The 27,461-nt window shown below is 42.3% G+C and overlaps 1 protein-coding gene across 2 annotated transcripts in view; it reads right to left on the minus strand.

Annotated features, from left to right (window-relative positions):
• Window positions 1-2,259: 2,259 nt before the first annotated feature.
• Window positions 2,260-27,461, minus strand: part of CHRDL1 (chordin like 1) — a 57,544-nt gene continuing 32,342 nt past the window's right edge. For both annotated transcript variants that reach the window (XM_050965165.1, XM_050965166.1), the window contains 8 exons: window positions 21,678-21,823; window positions 19,508-19,601; window positions 15,935-16,002; window positions 13,543-13,717; window positions 10,382-10,576; window positions 8,433-8,600; window positions 5,949-6,038; window positions 2,260-5,223 (listed from right to left, as the gene is read on the minus strand). In XM_050965165.1, coding sequence (XP_050821122.1) covers window positions 5,093-5,223; window positions 5,949-6,038; window positions 8,433-8,600; window positions 10,382-10,576; window positions 13,543-13,717; window positions 15,935-16,002; window positions 19,508-19,601; window positions 21,678-21,823 — 1,067 coding nt within the window. In that variant the 3' untranslated portion in view covers window positions 2,260-5,092. The remainder of the gene's footprint in view (window positions 5,224-5,948; window positions 6,039-8,432; window positions 8,601-10,381; window positions 10,577-13,542; window positions 13,718-15,934; window positions 16,003-19,507; window positions 19,602-21,677; window positions 21,824-27,461) is intronic.

Raw genomic sequence — 27,461 nt, forward strand, 5'->3', positions numbered from 1 at the left:
CTTGTGAAGTTTGCAAATCATACCAAGCTGGGAAGGGTTGCAAGTCCTTTGGAGGATAGGATTAAAATTCAAAATGATCTGGATAAATTGGAGAAATGGTCTGAAGTGAATAAGGACAAATGCAAAGTACTACACTTGTGAAGGAACAATTAGTTGCACACTTATAAAATGGGAAATGACTGCCTAGGAAGGAGTACTGCTGAAAGAAAATCTGGGGGTCATAGTGAATCACAAGCTAAATGAGTCAACAATGTAATGCTGTTGCAAAAAAGGCAAACATCATTCTGGGATGTATTAGCAGGAGTGCTATAAGCAAGACATGAAGTAATTCTTCCATTCTATTCTGTGCTGATTAGACCTTAGTTGGAATATTGTGTCCCGTTCTGGGTGCCACATTTCAGAAAAGATGTGAACAAATTGGAGGATGTCCAGAGAAGAAAAACGTCATGTTTTCTAGACCTTTAATCATTTTTGTATCGGGGAGGAATGAAAAAATTGGGATTTTTTAGTCTGGAGAAGAGACTGAGAGGGGACATAATGATAGTTTCCAAGTACATAAAAGGTTGTTACAAGGAGGAGGGAGAAAAATTGTTCTTGTTTGCTTCTTGTCCTAACAAGAAGTTATGGGCTTAAATTGCAGCAAGGGCAGTTTAGGTTGGACATTAAGAAAAACTTCTAACTGTCAGGGTGGTTAAGCACTGGAATTGCCTATGGAGGTTGTGAAGTCTATCTTACCTGCTCCTAAAATTACCAGTGATAAACACCTGTCAGGGTTGGTCTAGTAATACTTAATCTGCCATGAATGCAGGGGACTGGACTAGAAGACCTCTTGAGGTCCCTTCCAGTTCTCTGATATATAAATATATACCAGCTATACATGAGGAAACCTGTGCAGTCAGTAGTGGCTCTTAAATCTCTTCCTTTACTCTCTCAGATGGATTTAGTTAGATGGGACAGTAGCTCATAAGTGATCATTTATACTGTACTGAGGCTTCTGTTGAAGCATTTTGCATTTGAAAAAGAGACTCCAGAGCTGTGTGTCAGATCCACTTCCAACTGTGCTGCTACAGTTTTTTACAGTCTGTTATTTTGGGAGGGACCAAGCAACCAGGACTCCAATGAAAGTTGTGAACTGTGGATGCCCAGCTTCCTTGAAGCTTCCGCTCCAGAGCCCTCACATTTTTATATTTTAAAAAATATATATCAGCTTACAAGGCAGGTACGTATGTGTGGGCAGGGGGGTGGGGGCAGGACTTGGACCTGTTCTGGGCACCACCAAAAATTATACGAACCTGCCATCCTTGCTTGAAAGAGGTTTTCCATTGACTTAAATGGGAGTGGGACTGGCCCCTTAAGAACTAAAAGGACAGCAACGTTCTACCAGTGCTGACAAACTAGGGCTAAATGGTGCCCTGAGCGGAACATACAGGGCTCCTGCTGATTTCACTGGGAGTCTCGTGTGCGGGCTTTGCACATTCTGATCTCACTCATATATGGGTGGACTAATGTCTCTAAACCCCAGCATCTCCCTAAGGCCCTGATTCATCAAAGCCCTTAAGCCAGTGGTGGGCAACCTGCAACCTGCAGGCCGCACACAGCCTGTCAGGGTAATCCACTGGTGGGCCATGAGACAGTTTATTTACATTGACCGTTCACAGGCACGACTGCCTGCAGCTCCCAGTGGCTGCGGTATGCCGTTCCCGGCCAATGGGAGCTGCGGGAAGTGGTATGGACCCCAGGGACGTGCTGGCCACTCCTTCCCACAGCTCCCATTGGCCATAAACATTGAACCATGGCCACTGGGAGCTGCAGGTAGTCGTGCCTGCAGACGGTCAGTGTAAACAAACTGTCTCGTGGCTCGCCAGTGGATTACCCTGACGGGCTGCGTGCGAGCCACAGGTTGCTCACCACTGGCTTAATCACATGCTTAAGTCCCATCAAATTCAGGGGGTTTAAGTAAGCACACGCTTACACTGAAGGATATGATTATGGCCTAAAGGAATAAAATAAGGCAGGGCTTTAGTCCCTGATTCATATCTTGCTGTTGATTCAGTTTTTGAATCAGAATTTAGCTTGCTTTCATTGGCAAAGTGTACTCACAGCTCATGTGGCTGAAGACACACTCCCATGAGCTAGCATTGCAGAACGGGGTTTACTCTGTTGTCCAAGCCTGCTGATTTGGTTTAAAGGGATAATAGCAGCCGAATTGCAAATAGGTCTAACATTTATTTATTTAATTCACATTATCACATCACTGAGAGAACTTCTTGTTTTGAACAACTGCAGAGTTTATTAATTTATAAAACCAGGTCAAAGTGATAGAGCAAGTACATAAATCAGTACCACATCAGGCATATGTCCTGTGAAGACAGTGAAAAACATGATATTGTGTATTTTATTGTCTTAAGTGATCAGAGACTGTAAAAATGCAGAACTTCATTTATTAAATGGTGCTTATATTTTTGTTTTTCATAAAAGTGTTTATTATACAAATAAATACACAATTTGAACTTCACTTGTTCTGTCACAAACACAAGACTGTTTGTCTTCCAAAAAAAACCCAAACAAACACTGTACACTTTCCACATAATCTTCGTTCAATCAGCTACTGCTACAAACATACTGTACCAAGAGGTGAGCCAAACATAGCCAGGTGTTTGTCTGCCTACCAGAATACTATGATGCCTCAGTTTGCCTTCCACTATGTCTTCATCAGAGGTCTGTTCATGTTAATATACGTATTATTAGTAGATTTATAATTTTTACATTTCTGCAGTGTCTTCCAACCCAAAGGATCCCAAAGTGTTACAAATGGCTGCTCCCACAACTACACTGCATGGCATCTCCTTCTGGTGGGGAACACACAGCTGTTTAACAGTGCACGGGCGCACTACACCACAATTTTGGACAGGAGGTGAACACGACATCCATTTTAAACACAAGAGAATTTAGAGAGATGAAGTCTCATTGCCAAATTTGGCATGGACACTGGAGTTAACTTACTCTCCTGAGAACTGCCCAAGGATCATTTATAGGACTGTGCGTTTATATTTTGGTGTTGGTGCCTTGTCTGGTTTCTAAATGATTTTACTGACATCACAAGGATTATTTTGTTCCCAATCAAACTGGCTGCTGAACGAGCTCCCTTCTGGCACCACTATCCTGTTATGTGTTTTAGGCTACTTTGGGCAGGAAGTGCACTAAAAAATAATCTGTTCTCTATCCTGGCAGGAAGGATAGCTTGCTCTTTGCAGGCAGAACCATGAAGAATTTCTGTGTAGGAAATCCTGGGTTTTCGTCTCATCTTTATATCCTCACTTTGTCTCCCTCTTCCTCCCTATCACATTCCCATCCATCCACTCTCATTCTCTCCTTGCTCTTAGTCGATAACCCTTTCCATATACTCCTGCTGGCTATTGCAAGAAACCCTGGCGGGGATGGATCCTGCGCCACTGAAAAAGCAGTGAAAGGGGGTTGCCTCTTACAACTGCAGCTGCTAGCAGGGAGAGGTGCAAAGAGATCGCTATTGTGAACAAGGCCCTACTAACAGGTTCAATATTTCTTCTGCTGGAGCCTGAGTTGGGTCACTGGCATTGAGCACTGAACATCTAGACACCTTAACCTCTTTGTTAAGATGCACATACCCCTGATGAAGACCTAGAGTGCCATCACTGGAAAAGGAGGGTAGAGCAGAGAGCACAAGTTTTGCCAAGTCCCCTGGAGGCCTCCAAATTCTGGCTACAGCCATTTATTTCACTGCCTTTGAGGACCAAGTGCCTGGCCTGAGGCCACGTTTTTAGAATGTCATTGTTGTTCAAACACAATGGGAAATGTTCCCATATGCTTCTGACACAGAAAATGGAGGGAAAGCAGCCACAGTCACTTGCACCTCAGGAAGTGAATCTAAGATGGTGTCCATGAGCTGGTGTGGCAGGATTTCCTCAGAGAAAGCCATGTTTTCAAAGTAATGGCCTTGTATATCAGAACAGAACTCTTTTCTGAAGGCAGACACTGGACAGACTATTCACCTGTGAACTGCAAATCAAACTGAGTGCCTTAGATTTCTTTTTGCAGGAAGATAATGGTCTTGCTGGTGCTGGACTAACTTAGTGGTTTGATATAAGTGCTCATTAGTTTGCCATTGGAGAGAGTTTTCCTTGAAGTTATGCTTATTAGTTTGCTGGGACTTGAGAGGCCACCAATTAGAACCACGCAGAACATTCTTATTGCGACAATTACCATTAATAAATTAAGTGATATCACAAGACATTTAATGAGTTAGTAATCACTGTGGGTTTAACCCTATAGGAATTTTCACAAATGATTCAAGTATTTAGCATTCTCCTGCTATGTTACTTTGTAAAGGGAGTTTATTGACCAAGGTTATGTGTTAACAGGGCCCATGAGAATGCAGTATTGGGGCAGCATGAGGGAGCTGATATTTCATGTAGAGAAGTGGATAATGGAAACCAAGTGAAAACCACTTAAAAGGTGAACGTTTTCTCAAACTGCTACATAAATGCAGTAATTCCCACTAACACCTTCTGGTTTGTTTATGTACTCAGAGTTTGTTCAACTGCAAGACATCGTCCCAAAAGCAGTAGACTCGGGAGTTTTCATTTAAATCTGGATTTTTATGGCTCAAGCTCAAGTACTGTATCACTTGTATTTACCCCGCCTAGAAAAACATGAGTCATTTCAACTCCAGAAGTGATATAAACTCAGCACAGGAAATAATGCTCTCCATAGCTCCTGCACAGTTATTAGGGGTCCTTCATTTCGTTAGTTTGCATAACATGCCAAGGTTAAAAAAAATTGTTTTCTTTTTTAACTTTACAAGGAACTACAGTCTCCCTTTCCCCCTCCCCCCACCAATACAGAATGTCCTAGTCTTTTTGAGGAGATATTTAAATGGTTGACACAGACCACTACACATAAAGCAGCAAATTTGCTGTGCATGATGTGAATAATTACTGCATTATAGTTTTGGTTTTTAGGGCAACTGTTGACTTAAGCAAAACAAGCCTGCAGTCCAGCTGCAGATCCACGTTTTCATAAGTTTTCTTGTTTTCTCCCTCCAGCGCTGTCTCCCTTAACAGTGACCCTTTTCAGACTTTTCAAGGTACAAAACCTTTACCAAATCCTCCAGCTCAGTCCTGCACACTCTGCTTTCACACATTTGGCTGATCTGAGCTTCTCCCTCGCTAAATATTTTCCACTGGCCTGAAAACAAAAACACAAAGCAGAGAGAGACTGACTTAGACAGAATGCAGGGAGCTTTAGAGTCACTTACAAGCACTAGCCAGACAAACACATTCAAATTGTTGATAAGGAGAATTAAAATATTTTCCTTTAAGATTTTCAAACCTTCCAATCATTTAATACATTCCGTGCAGAAGAACTACATTAAAAGAACATGAAGGGCCAGATTCTGATTGGGGAAGGTGGGGTCGGGGGTGGGACTTTAGTTTGTAGCTGGGAAGGCCCTGGCTTGTAATTGCAGCAAACTCTCAAGAGTGATTCTTTCACCAGCTGCTGTTGCCGTGCAATAGTAGAAGTCCAAGCATAACAGCAACTTGCTAGTGCAGAAGAACTGGAGAATAAAACTGACCATAAACCAGTGGAATTGGGAGGCCCAGTTCTGTAGCCCAAGCTGGGTGAAATATAAATTGCACTAGTGGTGAAAAACGAATCTGGGCTTTTTAAACAGTCACTTTTTAATAATCCAAGGTGTTACTAGGGACTTTGGAAAGGCATCTTTTAAATACGATTAATGCAAAAGTAACACTCTAATCATATGTTGCATTCTGATTATTTTATTTGATACTCATAAACTCTTGATCCAGATGTTGATGGGAAAGTAGCACATTTATTTCAGTTGGAGGAGTAATGCAGGGCATGAGGTTATATAGAAAAGTGGAGCCTAAGAAGACAAGACTTTTACTTACTCAGTGTTGTCCTTGTTATCTGCTTGAAGTAGGGAAGTTCTTCAAATTCGCTTTTGGATATCGTCTCAGTGTGGAAGTGACGTAGAATCCCTGTAGCAAAGCAGTAAGAGCATGTAGTTGAAACAAGCCCCTCTGCTCTGAGCTTCTTGCGTTGTTGTGATTGTGTGTAGAATTACTGGCATGTTGAGCCACACTGTGAAATCATCTTTACCAATAATGTTTTAACTGATTCCATGTGCTCCATCAATATTTTTCTTCTGTGGTTTTATGATGGTAGAGACTATCACCGAGATCTGAGAGTTAGTTCCCCTTTTGCCCACTTAGCTTCAGCCCTCCCTGGAATGAATGAGAGAGGAGCAGAGCAGAGGCCCAGATCCCAGAGCCTTGGAGAAAAACAGTTTGGCATGCTGACATTGGACATTGTCTTTTGCCTAACTGCAGGCAGCCAGCAGAAAATGCTCCTGCCAAACTGCCAGAAGGGTCTGTGCACTATTGGAAGCATAGGTCAGTAGGACCCCATATTAACCAGCAGCTCTTCAGAGGGCTGTTCATGGATCATGATCTGTGTAACTTTAAGTGTAGTTTGCCCTTTAATATGATCTCAACTTATGAAGCGTCTTTTTTTTTCCGCTAAGGTAGAGACTAAAACAACTAAGTTGACACTGGTCTCAAAGCAACCTGTAAACAAGCCTAGCAATGCCCCCAGTGAACTAAGTAAATCTATATCCTAATTTTACAGATCTGTTAAAGTGAAGTACAAGAAGATTGAATGATTTGCCAGAGGTCACACTGTGTGAGTCAATGGCTGAGTCAGGACTAGAACCCAGGACCCTTGACTCCTGTGTCCCCTTGACTCCTGTGTCTGCCTATTTGCTTGCTCTGACTCTGTGACAACATTCCCAGATAAAGAGACTACAAACAAGTGAAAGTAAAACTACTTTAATATTTAGCATGTGGACTAAGGCATTCTGACACAGTGTCATCACTTAGTAAATACCTTCATGTAAAGGACCTTTGAGAAGATAGCCAACATAATTCTTAAGGGAAGGAGAGTTGGTTGTAGGAAATGAAGAGAAAAATAACATTGCGTCTCTTTATATACTGAATAACGTATCTATTTACACCCATACTTTTGGCATTTCCCTTTTTGGGTCCCCACTTGTATTTTTTAATTCAACTGAAATAATATACATTATATAACTCCACTCTTCCCAAAGATTCCTTAAGGGTTTTTTTTCAGTAAGAATCACTTTGCCCACTTTGAAACGCAGCCTTCTCAGAGACAATACACTTTCTTAGGATATATAATGAAACACATACTCTCTTATAATACATAGCAATATCACACAAGTTCAGATTCAACATAGAGTCCGTGAACTGTAGGGAAGTTTAGCATTTGTTTGAGATCTAGCTTCTAGATCTGTAAAACCAAGGAGACCAGTCAATTAGCTAAAGTAAAAGTTCAGGCTTTATTCATTTGCAGTACATACAACACTGATTATCTGAATGGGTAGAAACATCTAAACCCTTCAGATATTCAGGAGCTTGGGCAATTGTAGGGAGTGATCTGAAAGGGTTGGAAGTCTGTGCTCGGGGTTAAGACTAGAGCTGGTCATAACAGAGATTCTTTTCCCTTCCACAGAAAACAAGTTTTCTGTGAAAAATCAAAATCCAAAATATTTTGGCCAAAACCTGAAGAATTTTGATTCTGCAGCACGGCTATGGTCAGGGATGCTGGAACAATTTGTATCGTGGGGATGCTGAGAGCCATTGAACCAAACTAAACCCTGTATATACAGACACTGCCCAACTTACGCAAGTGTTCCGTTTCAGAATGCCTTGCATAACTCGAATTTTGTGAAAGTCAGAAACGTATAGCTGACCATTACGCCAAAAAACCCAACAAAACCCTCCTATTTCTAGCTTATGGAACTTTTTCCATAAGTGCAGATTTGTGTAAGTTGGCTTTGCATAACCCAGGGGGGCATCTGCAATGGAAACCACCCCTAGCCAGGGGATGCGGCAGCACCCCCAGCACTTTCAGCTCCAGCACCTATGGCTATAGTGCTTCATGGGAGCTGTAATTTGGGAGCTGTGCACTCCTGTTCGCTTCAATAGGCCAGGCTCACTGGTTGGCCTACATCTCCCATGATGCACCATGGTCTCCCTGCCACTGCTTTCCCCCTCCATAGGATGGTGGCATCAAACTGGCTACTGCCTTCTATTGGTCAAAAGCAGAACTGCTCAAGTGCATATGATAGACCCCATACTGCTAACAACAAGGGAGTTTGGCACAAGCATTAGCAATTTATGCTTTTGTAGTAGGAGGACTGGAGTTCTATTGCTGCTATCAGGGAAGTGTCAAATGCCCCAAATGTAAAGAACTGGAACAGCTATAAAGTCCTGAGTGGCAAGAATTTGTAACTCTTTCCTGAGGTTAGAAAAAGAGAGAGGCACTATTTTAAGATAACTTGACCTACTTACCTTTCCTAATTGTCCACACATGTATTTCTATTTGAGGTGGCTTTTCTGTTTCCACTGCGATTTTTCTAATGGTTTCTCCTTCCTCCATGAAAACAGATTCATAGACAGGAAGCATCTCTTCACCACAAAAGTAATCTTTGCTGTCAAAGCTCTGACTTGGCATCTCTTCTGTAAGCAAAACATGATACAGCTTTAATAATGCTCCTCACAACTTACTAGATTCGTGCTGCCCAACAAGTTTAGCTTAATTGTAGAGAGTTCCTCTGAAGTGGTCTTTCAAGTCCTTCTCCAGCGGAGTCCAGACTACTTAATGAAATTCTGTTTTTGCTCTCCCTTTTTAATGCTCAGACCTGGTAACAATAAAACAATTTGGATTTGTATTTAGTATGTTTTATCTTAACACACAAGACTTTGAAAAAAGATCTAGGTTTTTTTTTTTTATAGCTGTGGGTGACAATCAGGAGTTAGAGACTGATCTGAAATCTAGATGACAAATTTTTTACTTCTAGAGCATTTCCATCCCAGGTGCTTAGCCAGATTTTTCGGAGTGCCCTCATCTTCCATTGACTACAAGAGGAGTTGTGGATGCTCAGCATATCTACATGTCAGGCTCTCACTTCTTTACTTATTAATTGAATTAAGCCTCACAACCCCCCTGTGAAGTAAAGTATCATCCCCTTTTTACACATAAGATGATTGAGACATAGGGCAGTTAATTGAGTCTCCTTACATCACATGAGTCAGGGACACAGCTGGGACTTGAACCTAGCTCTCCTGTCTCCTTGTGCACAGAACCAGGCTCCCTTCTAATAACATATTGCTAGCAGGTGCTTTGTAAATGATGTATGCATGTGGCTCTGACATTCATTTTCTCAGAGTGTTTCTGCCAGTGCATCACAAAACTAAACACAAAAAGGGGCTAAATGTGTTGTGGGAAAATTTTAAAGCTATATATGGGAGTTAGGTTTCAGAGTGGTAGCCATGTTAGTCGGTATCAGCAAAAACAATGAGGGGTTGTTGAAATGGGCCACTCTCATTACCACTTCAAAAGTTATTTTTCCTCCCTTGGTATCCTGCTGCCAACTGAATTGTCTCATTAGACTGACCTCACACTTGGTAAGGCAAATCACATCTTTTCATATATTTATACCTGCTCCTATATTTTCCACTCCATGCATCTGATGAAGTGGGTTCTAGCACATGAAAGCTTATGCCCAAATACATTTGTTAGTCTCTAAGGTGCCACAAGGATTCCTCATTTTTTTTTTTTTAGGAGTTAGGCACCTGGCAAAATATCATAAGAGGAATTAGCAAATTTCTAAGTAGTTTGTTTTTCTTTACACATTTTTTCTAATATCCTACAACAAGCTAATCAAGTGATTTAGATTTTTCCCACAGTGCTACGATAAGCTGTCATAGCATTAGTGCTTATTCTAAGGATCCAGTTCCATTATTAGCACAAATAATGTTATGACCAAAACTTTTAAAACTACTGCTATGTTTTGCAAAACAAAACCTTTATTATAGTACAATGGTATAAATATCCCAAGCTAGAAAACAATTGGAAAGCTCTGTGAGTATTGTAAATGGGAAGAGATGGGAGAATGAGATGCTCCTTGAATTATTGTCTGGGAGATAAGGAATCTCTACTTGTTGGGGAGGGGGAGATATAATCTTCTGAAATAGATGTCCAAATGTCACACTAATGCTAGAGAGAAGAAAGAGACCAGAAGGTGGGCCCAATCCTTGGTGCCCTCTACCTGTGGAAATGAAATTAATGAGATGGCTTGCAAGATTGGGAGCTAGATCTATTATCATGCCCAGATTTCCCTCTAGATAAAATATAGCAACAGATATAAAGTTGCTCATTTCATCAGGTGTCATTATGATCAAAAAAACCCTTAAAATCCATAGCAAAAAGGCAGTCTGTGATCTATTCTTTGTTTTACCTGGACAGACTTTACAGCATTTTCCTTCTATTTTCTGAGGGTATTTGCAGGGATATTGATCCGGACAATGAATTTTCTTACATTCTTGTTTGGTGATGTTGCAGGTACACAACACACACTCTACAATTCCGAAGGCCCGGAGATTAGGATGCCAAGATTCACCATGTGAGTATGTTTTTCCATTTGAAACACAGACTATAACAGAACAGGAGAGAGGCAGAAAATGAATATTCATTGTACGGTAAAGCCCCAACAGGTCCATAGTTGAACTACAACCTCTGCCTTAGTGCATGTACACTGGTTTGAGGCAATGTTTCATTCATGACTAAAGGATGCACCTCTGCTTGGAAGTGTATTTTTTCACTAGCGATTTCTGTCCCAGCCCTTCTCCCATTGATCAGTTTTGTCATTTACTTCAAAGGGAACAGGATTGAGCCTTTGATCACCTTTTTCTGTGCAATTTGGTCAAAATTCTGGCCTCACTTACCCGTGAGGGTGCCCTGGTATTTCAGCGAGTGAGATGGAGTGCAGAATTTGACCACTCTTCTCCAGTGCGTGCCCAATTTTGTTGGGGACCGTTTACTCCCACCAGTTGGCTTTATGATCTTAGCTTCTCATTCACACCCCACCCCTTTGAACTGGCTCCTGCCCCAAAACTTCAGCCTGCAACCAGGACAATACTCTAGTTCTCAGCATCACGGCACTTCTTACTGAACCTCCAGTGCAGCTTCTCTTATCAGTCAGTGAACACTGTTTATTCAAGCTAGCAGCTGGGTGAGTTGTTGTCACCCATACACTTTGCTACTTTCCAGAGGGACCCTCCACTAGATGACACGGACAGAGCAAAGGAGGAGATGGTTAGAAAATGGAATTTGATCACTTCCATATTTTTTCCCAAATATACTTTGGGTGTTTGTAGACTTGGTATTTGTAATTTCAAAACACAAAAGGAGGCTTTAAATTGAAAGGCTGCAGATGATATTGAAACGTATCTAAGGACACCCATTACAGCAATATCTGAATGCCTCCATCTTTAATGGATCTATCCTCACTACACCCCTGCAAGGTAGGGAAGTAGGCAGGCAAAAGGACACTGCACAAATTAACAGCTGGCAAAAGCAGACTCGGTTTGCACTGAAGTTAATGGGAGTAGCGCCAGTTTATACCAAGGCTGAATTTGCCCTATAAACCTTGCTGCTTTAAACATTTTCATAAACACACTGAAAAATACAGACTAACCAAAAGAGGTGAAAGAAAGGGCACTGTTTGATTTCAAAAAGCAATTAAAATCAAGCTTGGATATGCTGTAAATATTTCTAATTCTTCTAATATGCAATCATTTTTATTAATGCTTTTATTTGTAAAATATGTTCCTCTTTTGCCTGTAACTTTCAAAAGCAATTTAATTTTTATCTGTAATCTTAAATTTACATCTAACTGGTAACAGATGTGAGCAACTGGCTTATGTGTTACTAAGTTACCAAGATTTATGATGGGTGTTCTTCATAATGTATTGTCTTTCATGGGTGTTATACCATCATTTGGTTTAATAATTTATTACTTTTTCTTAAGAACTGTTTTCATTTTAAAAGGGGAAACCGTTTTTCTCTCATGAAAGCAAATGAAGTGTTCTCTGTATACAAAACAGAATGACGAGAAAAAGGGAAGGTTACATAAAACGGGATTAATTACTCTATTGTTATAAGTAACCTTCTTACATGCTTTAGTAGTATATTTATACTTATTTTATATCATTTTTTTCCTGCCAGAGAGCTCCAAAAGCTTTACAAACATAAATTAAACCTCACAACTTCTCTGTACTGTAGTCAGGGATATGTTGACTATAGATACATTATCCCAATTTTGCAGATGGATAAATGGAGGCACAGAAAGGTTAAATAATTAATCTCAAGTGACAGAAGTCTGTAGTCACTGTGCAAATAGAACCCTAGTTCCCAAATAGCCTGCTTTAACCACGGTCTACATAGAAATGTAATTCTGTATCCATGTAATGGCATCAAATCTGCATGTCAGTATAATTAATTTATTTTTAGATTTATAAAATGTATCTCTGGAAGCATGTGCATTAATTAATAACACTCTAATTGTAGAGAACAAAAGAGAGTACATGGTCACCATTCTAATTTCCATTACAGAGACCTCTGAGACTCTCTCTGGGCAGCAAGCTCCTAAAGCTATCACTGATACTAAACGGCACAGAGAAATGTGCTGTTCATTTGTCTGCTTTTTATTTGCTGAAACAAATCAGTTAGAAATTGCTTTGATGTCTTCATGTGTGAACTGGATGTCACAGATCTTGCACTGAGTGGAGATTCCTGTTCCTAGTTTCAGCATAAAACACTGGCATGATCTGAATGTGTTTTCATGGTTGTTCAGGTGGATAATAAAGATCCTATGGCCAACATTCCTTCTGTTAGTTAATACCTTAAAGGATTAGTTGGCTATAACACAAAGGCTTTTAACTCTTTGAGACATTCTAGAGTGTACTCTACTCTGGGTTTTGTGTATAGTTGCTCTTCTATAGCTAATTCTTTTATTACTATTTGGGCCTGATCCTGCAGACCAGTATTCACTTAAATAATACTTACCTGCTACACAAGCAGCTCTGTTGAAACGTATAGGAATTGAGTGCACTCAGCACCTTGCAGCATCATGTCCTTTTGCCAGGACATAAAATCTGCTGCCCCTTTTAAATTGGGGATTTTGTTATTCTCCCCCGCCCTTTTTTAGTATAATCTTTGAGTCATGCTTCTATAAAGGTTTTCCATATGAGCTTGAGGTCCTAATGTTCCCATAATGTAATAAGCCTCTGAGAGGCTTAAAGACATATTATGTTATGTTACTGGAATGTCTCTAGCTCTCAGGGCTTTATTTTTCATATATCTTTGATATGAAGTATTGTATTGATCTCTGAAAAACAGAATCAAAGTTTAAATGGGGGTGGTGAGGGGTGGTGGTCAAACTGCTGGCCTGAACACTAGATAACAGCTTTGTTCAACACAGATGTAAATGGGGAAGTTTCTCTTCGCTCATAGGTGATTTGCAAAAGGTCTCCCCCTTTATGTACTAAGAATTCTTTGAGAACTATAAATGGCTGAGACCTGACTCCAAGTAGTATTGCTAAAAGGACTTCTCCTTACCTCGTCCGTGCTTATGCTTGTTGTTAATGACAATCTGTACTATAGTTCCTGAAGCTTGCTGGGGGTCAGGTAGGACTCCACGGTTACTCCTGCCACTGGAAAATCGTGGAATGTTGACCACCTGCCTAGTGGAGCTGGGGGACATGTCGTAATGGGAGCGATGGTATGAATGCCTCTGTGTGGAGACAAAAGGAACAAGAATGTAAATGTTTCATTCAAGTGAAGCAATTGGAGAGCTGAACTTTGCGTGTAAACTGTCTGCATTAAGGCTCCCTGTGCAGTCAATGAGTTTTGCCACTGATGTCAGTGAGGTGCTAAATCTCAAGATTCGCTTCTTCCTTGCTGGAAAGAGACTCATGCAGGTGCTTGAGATTAACCTGGGTTAAACTGTAGGTATTTGACCCCAGGCGTTATAGCCTTCTGCATCCAAACTACTTTTTACAGCATCCCTGAATATGGCCCAAGAATAGTCCAATATGTGTAATCAGATGCTGCCTGCCCTCCTGCTTCTCATTTCACTATAGATCCAGAGTCACATACACTCATAAGGCCAGATTCAACCACTGTTGCTCAGGATGAGCAGCACCTTGTTGGAATCTAGCTCTAAGTCCATCAGCTGGGAAACCTTGAGAGATCTGTAGGTGAAAATAGCCTCTGCAGTGACTCTGTTTTTCAAAACAAAACATCATGGTTGTTTTGGAGGATTTTTTCCAAAAATACCCAAAGGCACGACTGAAGATGTTTGTTTGTTTTGTTAACTTCCTTGTACGATTACTATTTTATTTTGAACAACCCTAAGACTTACCAGAGACCATGGGCATGCATTTATTTTGTGCTCCAAATGCTTAAAAATTCCATGTGCTCTCTCCAAATTTTGTTATAAAAATCAACACTGCCAGGCTGTATTATTGATGGTTAATTTTCACTCTGGAGGCAATAAAGCTGCACCATAGATTGATCTAGCCCCTGGAGTGAATTCATAAACCTCAGGCATGATAACTGGAAAATAAGCGTTACTACTATTGAAAAGTAATGCTCACATGGCAGACAAACCATTTATTCAGGTATGGTATGCACAAGTATCAGATCCAAAGTCTGCAGGAGTCAATGGGGGTCTTTCCGTTAGCTTTGGATCAGGCCTTAGCTGCACATGTTCACTCAGTAAAGTGCAAGAGAATCAGTAAAATCTCCGTAACAAGATCCAGAGAGAACCTGGGTCAGTGACATGTGCGTCCTAGTGGCGATGCACACACAGGGCTAGAGTCTCCTTTGCTCTGCACCTGCTGTGGTTATTTACAAGGTGGCTGCAATATGCTACTGTTCTAGTTGGGTGGTAGTCTGCACTCATTCTGTAGCAGTGCAAGGTACTTGACTAAACAAGGTGCAGAGCAATGAAGAGTCAGACCCATTCACTGGGTCTATCTTCTTATAATGTGGCATTTTGTTCTACTGTTGTCACTATTGAACACTGGCAGATATAATAGTATCCAAACAGCTACAGCATATGAAATACAACCTATATATTGCTAAGTATTTACTTGGTATTAGCAATGATGAATTTTCCAACATTCGTAGTGCTCTACAGACAGGGTCCCTGGCTGTTGCTGAGTCAGGGGGCACAGAAATGGATATAGAATTTTTGTCTGGCAACAAAATACACTGAACCACAGGAAATAAACAATGTTCCCCTTTCCTCTGGTGCTAGCTTTTTTTAACAAAGGACACTGGAATTTTTTTCTAACAATCATTGTGGGAGATGTTAGACATCATCTGATCATGGGCTGCCATCTCAACAGTCTATGAACCACAAATGATTTTAGAAGGAAAAGTAGAATATAATAGTGAAAGAGGAGGAGAAGGGATAGCAAAGTGGGAAAGAGGGATTATGGACAGAGCAGGTGCGAGAAATCACTACCTAGGAAACGGAAAACAAAGTATCCTTTTGTAAGAGAGATGCCCATTCTGCCCTCATGAGCCCTAATTGCTCACTCTGTGGTGCCCTCGGTTCACTAGCAGCACCTTTTAGCTCATGAGAGCTGACATGTGAAGTGTACTATATTGGTTTCAGAGCATCCTGTGTAAGTTTCTGTCTAGGGGGCCAGGAGAGGGGGCTCCAATCTATCACAAGAGAATTTTTCTCTGTCATTTCTTCAAGATCATCAGAGATTTTCAGCTGGGTACAGAGCTAAAGGCAAACAGAGAAAGATTCAATGCAAAAAGGTATTGTCACTACTATGAATTTTTCTGCCAGGTATTCCTGTGCCAAAGCAGAACTGGTGAAGAATTAGAGTAATCCTCCCTCCCTTGTGTGTGTGTGTGTGTGTGTGTGTGTGTGTGTGTGTGAATGGCTCGGCAGGAAAACAGGTTTTCTGATTACACAGGGCACACTTACAACTTCTCTGTTGGCAGGTTGCCGCAAGATATCCCCATCAGAATGTTCCCATGATAATTCTCCATCTCCTGTGTGTGAAATAAACAGTTATGGGAGTAATTGTGCAATGCCTTAGAAATGCCTATGAGAATTCTGTACAGCTGAATGAGACCAAAGAGTGAGGCAGAGCTGTAGTGAGGTCACATCTTACTAAGACACCATTACTTTTACAAAATATATTATTTGTATCACAGAAGCTGCCATTCTGGGCAAAAAATCCATCATGGAACAAAGACAGTCCCTGAGTACAAAGAACTTACAATCTATGTGACATTTTCCTGGTTTGCTATGAAGTATTAGCCTCAGTCAATACTAAACTACACTTATCATATAAAGAACGAAGTACATTTTTTGTGTTGCATTGTCCTTAAGGGTTGTTTTCCCCTTTTTGCTTACTGTCAAGTTCACGTACTGAGTTACCAAATTTTATTTCTCAAATATTATTCTGAACCAATTAGTTTCTTTTTTAAAAAAATCCAACACAAAATAAATGCAACAGCCACTCTGAATGCAGCCACTCTGGACACACAGCCAGGAGGGAGCCAGGTGCAGTAACATATATCAGGCTATATAAGAAACAGAACTAGTAGGACTGGCTCTAATGTCAGCCAGTAGATTCCTGTACCTCGGCCAACCATCATGAACTGTACAGCTCTGCCGTTGACATAGACCAGTGGTTTTCAACCTGTGGTCCGGGGACACCTGGGGGCCAGCAGACCAAGATTTCCAAAGGGGTCCACACCCCCATTTGAAGATTTTAGGGGGTCTGCAAATGAGAAAGTTGAAAACCACTGATGTAGACAAACAGCCAGGAGAAGGAGTACAGGTAGATAGCCCTGTCCCCAGGATAGGGCTCATATCACTTATGATGCTCATAACAAAGAAGTGAATGCTAGAAGAAAATGTTGACTTGTGTGTTAGAAGAATGTTTGTGGAATCGGAGAGATTAGCCCAGGAGCTCTGGAAACTCCCTAGAAGTGGGGTGGGGACACTGGCACCCAAACCTTGGCCCCACCCCTCTGCTCTGCCTCTTCCGCCTGAGGCCCCACCTGCTGCTTGCTCCTCTCTGCCCCTTCCCTCCCATTGCTCACCCTTAAGGCAGGTCAAAATGGGAAGGCATAGCCCTCCTACTTTTAAAAGGGATGGGGCCATGGTCCTCTGACCCTCCTTGTTCTGGTGCCTCTAGCTCAGGCACTTGCCATTTGTGCTTTGTGATGGAGGAGGAATTAAAATGCTTTAGAGAAGCAATTAGAGGAACTTCAGATCAAGGCTTTGGCCCCTCAAAACCCAACACCATGATCTGGGGGAATTTAGAAATGTAAACAAAAAACTCAGCTTCCATTAAAGTCTTTGTAAAAACAGCTTTAGAAATGTAAACTCCTACAAGCCAGTGTGCACTGATCAGTAGCACTGAGGGGGAGCAATGATGGAATGGAATCTGTTACGCTTGAGGGGAGGATGTGGCACCAAAAAAATGCTTTGACTGATATTTAATTGTTTAAAGACCTGTAAGGATGACTGACAGGAATGGGGCGGGAGGGTTATCTACTGGGGAGACAGATTTGGAATTGAACACCCCCAAACTTTGGTGTTTATATCTGTCTTTTATTAGACATGTTTATGTAATGTAAGCTTTATAATGGCCCCACATTTGCACCACAGAACTCCATGGTAGCAGCATGTGCCCCCAAATCAGGAGCTGGACTTTATGGCTTGGAGCCATCTCTAGTCAGTAGGAAAAGGACTAATTTGAAAATGCAGAGGGCTTCTAAGTGTTCTGTTCATAAGTTACTAATAGTCCTTGTCCTTCCAGGGAGTAGAAATTAACTAACAGATCCTTCTCCCTGAGGCTATGCTCATATATCTTCATGCAAACGAATTGCTCAGGCTTGTGCTTCATAAGAATCGCAGGGGAAGGATAAATCAGCATGTGCTAGATTGAAAAGGACAAGGGTAGTTAGGAAGGAAATGTTACTTTTAAGAAACTATTATAAATAATAAAGCATTTTAAAAACCACTATGCAAACGTAGAGAGTCTTCTCAAAGGCCATTGCAGGCTCTGAATCTCTTTTACCGCATAATCCGTCTTGCCTAATGCCCCCCACATCTTGCCCTCAATTTCCTACTTCCGATTAGCTTTTTTTCTCTTTAGTGACTGTCCTCTCCTGTTTTAGGTGGCTGACTTTTCCAGTGTAATCCTAGCGCACTGCGTAACTAAGGCACGATGCTTTGTGCTTTGAAACTCAGTTTGATTTTTTTGTGATTATAACCGGTCAGTTCCAAATCCAAGTCGCCATATAAAGTAAAATTATGTGCTACCATCCCAGGAAGCTAAAAATAGCTATCAGGGAACAGAGACCGGGGCAGATGATTAGCTAATGTTTATTTTATTGCACACTCAGCACATTGACTGTTAAATGGTAATTTGCTAGATTGCCTGCCATGAGACAGGGACCATCACCTTTGCCGGTCTGAGTGCAGAAAGCTTCAAATCCAAGTTGCCTAATAAAATGTTTCTCTGTTTAGTGGATAAAAATATAAGAAGCAGCAGCATGGGCTACTGGGTAGGCGGACTGGACTGGAAGTCTGGAAACCTGGGTTCTGTGCCTCAGTTGTCCCTGGCTGACCTGCTGTGTTCACCAGTCTGTGTCTCAGTTTTCACTCCCCCCAGCCCGCTGCTTGACTGTATAGATTGTAAGCAGTATCTATCCCTCACTATACGTTAGTGCAGTGTCTAGTATTGTAGGCACAAATAAACTACAAACAATATAAGTGCTCCTTAATTTTCCAAGTAACAGTACTGAGCTCGAGGGGTCAGATATTTAGATATGTAGACCCCTAAGAACACAGATAGGCACTTTGAAAATCCCACTAGGTGCCTAACTCACATTGGTTTCAATAGGAGTTAGTGGGATTTTCAAAAGTGCCTAGGTGCCTAAGTGATTTGCATATTTAGGTACCTATGTACCTTTAAAAATCTGGTCCATATGATTAGATATTCAAGTGGTGGGGGACACAAGCCCCAATATAAACATATAGGTAAGATACAATTATAAAGAAGGACTCACCTGCAAAATTTGGAGGCCCAGATTTAGGGTTTTGATCTTCTCCAGAATTAAGTTCCCTGTGCTTACATGAGGGCTGCTTTAGGATCTCACACAGGCTTGCTAATACAATACCGGAGATACATGAATGTAGATTGGCACTTAATTTACTTGGGGAATTGATTGTATCCCAAGAACTGTTTCTTTTTATGACGAGAGCAAGTCTGGGCACTTGCAGGATACATACATGTTTATATTTCAAAGCTCATCTACTGGAGAGGTGGCAGATATTTTAATACTTTGCATCCTTGTTTCAACTCATTATTGTAATGTTGCTTCTGCTGTATTAATTGTTTGTTTCAGTTTAGGAAAACAAAATAAAAAATGACACATCTGCTGAAATACAATGTTTAATTTCCAAACTCCCTCTGCAATGGGTGAATGTGCATGCCTGCAGACAGTATCCTTTTGCTTACATAGTAGATTTTACCTCTGCAAACTGGGCAGCAGGACTCCGGAACAGAAACTGGGAAAGAGCATGCTAATTTAGGGCAAGTCTTCAGGCCACAATACACGTTCCCTTCCTGCCAGTAAAAACAAAGACAATTAAGAAATGGTTTCTGCATTGATTCATATGGTATTATGTATTTACATTTTAGGCTTATGCTCACTACTAGGGAGATCCATGCTGCCGCAATCGATGCAGCAGGTGTCGATTTAGCGGGGCTAGTGAAGACCTGGTAAATCGACACCTGAGTTCTCTCCTGTACTCCACCTTTCAGAGAAGAGTAAGGTAAGTCAACGGGAGAGTGCCTCCTGTTGATGCAGCGTGGAGTAGACACTGCAGTAAATTGACTTAAGCTATGTCGACTCCATCTACATTATTCACGTAGCTGGAGTAGCGTAACTTAGGTCGACACACCCCAGTAGTGAAGACAAGCCCTTATACAGATTTGAATCTGGCTCTGTACGTTAACATATGTGCCACTCTAACATCTAGAACGGGGGTGGGCAAACTTTTTGGCCTGAGGGCCGCATCAGGTTTTGGAAATTGTATGGAGGGCCGGTTAGGGGAGGCTGTGCCTCCCGAAACAGCCGGGTGTGGCTCAGTCCCCGCACCCTATCCTCCCATCAGGGACTCCTGCACCATCCAGCCCATCCTCCTCCTCCCCTACCGCCCATGCAACCCACACCCTGACTGCCCCCAGCTGCCCCATCCAACCCCTTCTCTCATTCCTGACTGTCCCCCACCGGACCCCTGCCCCATCCAAGCACCCCTTCTCCCTGACTTCCCCCAGAACCCCTGCCCCTGACTGCCCCCCGCTGCCCCATCAAACCCCCACTCCTTCCTGACTGCCCCCTGCACCCATTCAACCCGCCTGTTCCCTGCCCTCTGACTGCCCCGATCCCTATCCATACTCCTGCCCCCTGACCACCACCCTGAACTCCCCTTCCCTCTATCCAACCCCCCACCCTGCTCCCTGCCTCCTTACTGCGCTGCCTGGAGCCAGCCACCACACAGCACAGAGCACTGGGTCAGGCTGTGGCTCTGCAGCTGCGCTGCCCAAGCTCCCAGAGCATTGTGCCAGCGGCGTGATGTGCTGAGGCTGCGGGGAGGGGGGAGAGGCGGCACAGCGAGGGAGGGCCCAGGGCGAGCCTCCCAGAGCAGGAGCTCAGGGGCCTGGCAGGAGGGGCCCGCAGGCCGGGTGTGGCCCACAGGCTGTAGTTTGCCCACCCACAGAAACAGGATGTAGAAACAGGATATTGCACTGAAGAGTATTCCTTAACTGTCTTTCTAAAAACACAAAACATTAACAAAACATTGTACAGAATATAGTGCTCAGGAAATGTGCCTAACATACCAGGAGACTCAGTTCACAAGAGAGGTACAACACAGGCATTGTCATAGTGCAAGCTCCCAACTCACTGCCCCATCAAGGAGTTTCAGCCTTGACCTGGAGGGACTGCATTTAGCATTTAGTAATCTCCAAGTCCATTCAGTACTTGACCTGTTGGGCCAGACAGCTACCGAGATGGTTCCTTCATGCAAAATTTGCTAGTGACTTGATCAAATGAAGGTCCATATGTGGCCAATCTTTGTCCAGGAAGGGGTGGATAGATTGAACCTATTTCAGTTCACAGAGTGGCTCTGAACAGCCACTGGAGGGTGACAACTATTGGTTACTGGAATTTGAATTGATGACCTAGTGAGTTAAAGTTCTGTGGCCCACTGTCAATCCCATGAGCCATCCAGTTCCCACTTGTAGTAATCTTTATTGGATTTAGAATAATTCTGGCCTCTTTTAGAGAGCCAGTGTTGAACTTTCCATAGTCCGGTTGACATAAAACTATATAGACTTCAAGTAGCAATATTCTACCAGCCACCTAACTACTTTAAGTGTGTGCAGCGTGGGGTCATGTACAGAGTGTTCACAATGGGGTAGATTTTGTCTATTTTGTTTGAAGTAGGAGGCAGAATGGTATTTACCTGGTGCTGCATATTGGCTCTGATTATGCTTTTATATGTCACTGTTGACTACTGACTTTCAGCCTCCGCTGCTCAGGTACGACTGTACGTTAGTTAAGGTTCAATAGGCTGGTCTCCTAGCAAAGAGAATCTAGTAAAGCATACAGCAGGGTTCAATGAAATTCTTACTTACTGAGCAGCTGCACTGAGCACACTGGTTGGGCTGTCTATTCTGAAAAAGTCCCTCTGCCACAAACAGTTCCCCGTGGTGGTAGGTGGTGCCATTGTATTCACAGGATTTCCCAGTGATTTTACTGCTTATGGAGAAAAGTGAATCCTCTGGAACAAATGAGAATAAAAAACATTTCATTAAAAAAATGCTTCACAAGTTGCTCAATCATGGGTGCAGACAACTGGGAGCTTTTGGTGGCTAAATTGCATTAATAAATAAAAGAAAGACTGAGTCTGGAACAGAAGCTTGTTTATGACTTTATTGAAAGTGGGCACATCTAGTCATGGTACAAAACTACTCATTACAGCAATATTAAACAGCTATTTTATTTTTTTTTTGACTTTAGAACCCCAGATTTAAAAAAAAAAAGCTGTCTCTGTCCCTGTTAGTCTTCGCAGATCTATAGTCAAAATGCAATAGCAGCATTGATAGCGTGATTTCAGACTGCTAAAGTACTTCTGCTGAAGAAGATGTGTGTCGGCTTTGCTAATGACACTGTAGTGTTTGCCAGCTAGTGGGATGGGTGGCCACAGTTAGGAACTGACTTAGCACAGGTTATATTGTATGTAAGATTTCTCTAGGGTGGGCTAAATATCTAAGTTTTTGGTTCACTGGCAATTAAAAAAAATAGCATCTTCAAGTTGACCCAAAAGGAAACTTAGAGGAAAAGTTAGGGGGTGGGAGGTGACTATTTCAAGTCAAATGAAATGCTTCCTTTTACCTAAAATAAAACTTTTTATTTCAATTTTGAAGATTTTTAATAGTTTTTAACAAAGTTGAAAGAAATTTAAAAACAAAGACATTTTGAATTGAAATATTGTTTCAAATGTTTTGAGTTTTTTGGAATTTTTGTTTAGCTTTTTTCAACCACAACAATTTGTGAAATGTTTCAATCAATCCAAATGTGCTCTTTTTTTTTTTTTTTTTTGTGAAAACATATTTTGAACAAAAAAATCACCCAGCCTGGTTTCTCCTTTTGGGAGAACCAATATTATTTGCATTGTGGTAGTGCCAAGGAGCCCCAGGCATGGACCAGCACCCCCCTATGTTAGATTCTGTACAAATACAGAACAAAGAGACAGGTCCTGCCCCAAAGAGCTTACAATCTTACATTAACAAGGAAGTATAAAGAATTATGTTAGCAACCTGTGGTATAGCTTATCTTTGCCTGTGCATGAGGCAATAACACGGCTCTAATGCTGCTGTTAGGTAAAATCATGTTGTCTGCTCTGTGCAATGAGGTCATGGTAGAACTCTGTTACCAGCAAATATGCCCAAACATAGTTGTACCTTGGAAGTCTCTGTTTCCAGTGGCTTCCGTGCTTGCCTTTTTTCCTAGCATTGGCCAAGGCTGTCAAAGTGACACATTTCATCTGAACTAAATGTGCATAAATTTGTTAAAGCTGATGTTTGGTTGCCCGCAATTATTTTCAAATATTCAAATTAACCCATTAAATTTGCATACATCATCACATACAGAGCTGCCTCAAACTTGGCAGCCATGATCCAGTTCTGGGCCCTGCTGCCTCAGCTCAGCAGAACTATTAGCCAGGTTTTCTTGGCTTCTGTGCCAACCCCAACCCTAGCTCTAGTGAAAACAGCCTAGGGGCTGCTCTAACTAATGCCTGTTGACAAAAATTCCCAAAGAGGTTGTCGGCCAGCTTGTGAATAGCTGGAGTGTGGCATGGTCAGGCTATGATCGAAGTATTCCTGATGGGCTTCCCCAATCTCAGAGGAATCCTCATTTGGGGAGCCGTGGGCAGTTTCTGCTTGCTTTGTGCTGCCTGAGACGAGTGGGGCTGTGACTCTGGCACTGTGCATTTACATTTGTCACTCTAGCATCCAGAAATGGGCACAGGCATTTTTAAGTAGTAGCTCCCTAGAAATAACAGTGCAGTGATTGTTCTCTGGAGCCAGAGAATCACTTCAGATTTCAAGGAATGCAGCTGACATTTCACTTGGTGGGTTTGGGGTTTCACATAGGAGAAACCTGAGCTGCAACATCACGGTTTGCTATAGCATTTTAATATCTGCCAGATCGTTTCATATAAAAATGTCTTCAAAATTAGTATGTCATCAAAGAATGTAGGTTTTTTAGCTGAGCACTCAACCAAGGGAGCAAGAGTTTTTAGACTATAGGCAATGGATTTAAACTGATATTTAGAACCCTCCATAAAAGAGTTTGTTTTGGTATGCTGGCACCATTGCATATTAATAATCTTTTCAACATGGGAGAAATTAGTAAATGTCAAATAGGAATGTACTGTGTGTACAAACCTCAACATTTTAAGGTCTGGTGTGTTAGTGCAAGACCTACAGCTATGACAAAGGGAATTGGAGGAGGAGAAGCTATGTAAGCCAAAGCACTAGAGGATTTAGTGCTCTTAAATGACTCCTTGTACGTCATGTACACGGAGTATCCTTTTTTTAGGAGATGAGTTTACTATTTGCATTTCCACTCTGTGAAAGGCCACAGCTTGCAGTTATTTCAGCTCCACAAATGGCCCCCTGTGATACTGTAAAAGCAAAAGGGAAATGCATGGCTGAAGCATGGATACTATATCCCATGCAGAGCTCCAAGCTTTCTCTTCACCGATCTTTCAGCGAACTCAAGTTTTATGTCCTTGATATGCTTTATGGTGGATGACATGTATGGTTATGTGGAAACCTGTCTTGGTCAGCGATATTCAACAGTCTAGGAGCAGAATTTTCATGTGTCCATATTCTGGTACCTATTATTAATATACTTCAGACATGAAAGGTAAATCAGTCTCTTGATTGTAATTCTGAAAGAGAAGAGTCTCTTCCAAAATCTGCTGCTGCTAGAAGTACTATCTTGGTGGCTGCTGATCAGCACTTGCTTCCATTTCTATTCTGGGAGATGCTGTTGCTTCCAGCTACTTGTACCATCTTGGGCCAGTGTAGGAGCATTTACAATATCTAGAGCCAAGAAATAAAACTCAATTTCCTACCATAAGAAAGAGAACTGCAAGTGTAGAAAATCACCAGGTTCTATACATGTCCGGAGCACAGAAAAGGGGACCCTGCTAAAAAAAGAAATGGAAAACAAGATCTGAGTTCTCAATCACTAGCTTGCTAAGATACTGTAAGGAAGGCAAGAAACAACTAAAACCTTAAAGTTTGAAAGGTAGCTGATGGCTAGTGGCCTCTTTTAGAGGACTATATATGTCTCTGGCAGAAGGGACCCTCTGAGATATAGGAGAGATGTCACTGAGAAGTGGGTGTCAAACATAAAGGAAAATGTAGAATGGGGGAAGCCTATTACTGTACAGCCCACTGTACCTTTAAAAATGTTTATATTTGAAACTTTCATACAGAGTCACATCTTACATTGTAAATAACACAAAGCTATGTCCCAAGCTGATCCAGGAGATGTGGCACTTTGATTGTTGCTGTGTGGATTAATTTTTTAATGTGTATTCTGGAGTAGCTCTTTCTAATTAGACACAATCCTTGAAATTCATAAGAATAATCACTCAAGCCAAAATTTGGTGTTGTCTCGTGGTACATCGATACCAGACAAACCACAGCCAGCAGGACTGAAGTGCAGAAAAGGCTACTGGGGACTCTGCCTTCTCCAAAAAGTTGTGCAGGGATAGCTCCAGGGGCCCTCTGCAATTGACCTCATGGTGAGCATAAAAATGTTGCTAAAGGCTTCTGAGGGATGGATCCACACATTTGTAGCACATGTAGCTTTCCGTGGGGAATGAATGGTCCACATGCTTCTGACCTGTGCAGCTTTCCTGGCCACATAACAGCTATGGCATGTAGCACTCCATGCTCTTGTAACGTCACTGGAATTTGCAAGAGCTGTCCCCGATCAAGATACAAGATACATGCCATGCGTTAATGCTGCCTCTGCAGCATATTGCTGTGTCCATTTGGGAAGTTGTTTTCTAGGCACCTGCCCATAGTCTGCAGTTTGCAAAGACCAATGCATGCATGAGCTCCCTGTAACTTTTTCAGAGTAAGAAAGAGTGTTGGATGCAGTGAAGAGGTTTTACTGCAGATATCTTATATCCAGTAAGTAACATTGCCATCACCCCTCAAAACATTGAATTATGGTCACTAATTATGTTTGTTGGGAGGTGGAAGGGAAGACTTTCTTTGTAAGATAGTTTCTTCTTCTGGAAGAAGATCCTCTTGCATATGGGTCTATAGAACTATTGTGGAGTCCCTGTAGTTTCTCAGGACAGCAGCAGGTGGAGGAAATCATTCTGCAACTGACAAACCTGCAACTGCATTATCTCACTAGTGAGTCTAGAGACCAAAGTGAAGACTGACTGTCTGCACTGGCAGAGTTACAGCACCGGAGGTTACAGCGCTGCTCAGAGAGCACTGAAGGGAAACTACTATTGTGTGTTCACACTGTCAGCTGCCTGTGCAATAGTGTGTTCACACTTGCAGCACTTGCAGCATTATTTGGAATGGTGCACTCTGGGCAGCTATCGCACAGAGCATCTCTTCCTCTTCTGCCACTAAAAGTTGTGGGAAGGCAAAGAGTGTCATGGAACATCCTGGGTCCTGTTCCAATGCCTCGTGATGCATTGCTTTGCATCCCAGCAATCCCTGTGCTTCCATCCGCATTTGGCGCCATCTTTCAACGGTTTGTGTACTGTGCACTCTGCCTCTTTGGTCTGCAGGAATGGATCCTGCACTGTTGACCAATATGCTGCTCACTCTCACTAACACGTTACTCCTTAAACTACAAGGGCAAGAGGAGTTTGACATTGATCTCGCCATGTGTAGTAGCTACAACACGAGACTGCTTGTGGTATTCACGGAGGTGCTGACCACAGTGGAATGCTGCTTTCGGGCTTGGGAAACAAGCACTGAGTGGTGGGATCACATCATCATGCACATCTGGGATGACAAGCAGTGGCTGCGGAGCTTTCAGATGAAGAAAATCACACTCATGGAACCGTGTGATGAGCTCACTCCAGCCCTGCAGCACAAGGACACAAGAATGAGAGTGGCCCTGTCATTGGAGAAACGTGTGGTGATTGCACTGTGGAAGCTGGCTATTCCAGGCTGCTGCTGATTGATCGCTAACCAGTTTGGAGTGGGAAAGTTGACCGTGGGATGCGTGTTGACGGAAGTGTGTAGGGTCATTAATCGTATCCTGCTCCGAAAGACCATGACTCTGGGCAACATGTGTGACATTGTAGATGGCTTTGCAGAAATGGGCTTCCCTAACTGCGGAGGGGCACGCATATTCCAATTCTGGCACCAGACCACATAGCCACTGATTACATTAATCGGAAGGGGTATTTTTCTATGGTTCTCCAGGTGCCTGTGGATCATTGTGGGCATTTCATGGACATTAACACAGACTGGTCCGGAAAGGTGCATGACGCACGCATCTTTCAGCACACTGGCCTGTTCAGGAAGCTGCAAGCAGAGACTTCCTTCACAGACCAGAGGATCACGATAGGGAAAGTCGAAATGCCCATTGTGATCTTGGGAGACCCTGCCTACCCCTTAATGCCATGGCTTATGGAGCCATACAGGGGGAACCTTGACAGCAGCAAGGAGCGGTTCAATAACAAGCTGAGCAAGTGCAGAATGACTGAGTGTGCTTTTGGCCATTTAAAGGCCCGCTGGCGCTGCCTATATGGGAAGCTGGAACTGGTTAATGACAATATTCCTATGCTTATAGCCACATGCTATACATGCCATAATATTTGTGAAGGGAAGGGTGAAAGCTTCACTCAGGGCTGGACT

This window comes from Gopherus flavomarginatus, chromosome 8, assembly GCF_025201925.1.
Source record: "Gopherus flavomarginatus isolate rGopFla2 chromosome 8, rGopFla2.mat.asm, whole genome shotgun sequence".
In the NCBI taxonomy this organism is placed as follows: Eukaryota; Metazoa; Chordata; order Testudines; family Testudinidae; genus Gopherus; species Gopherus flavomarginatus.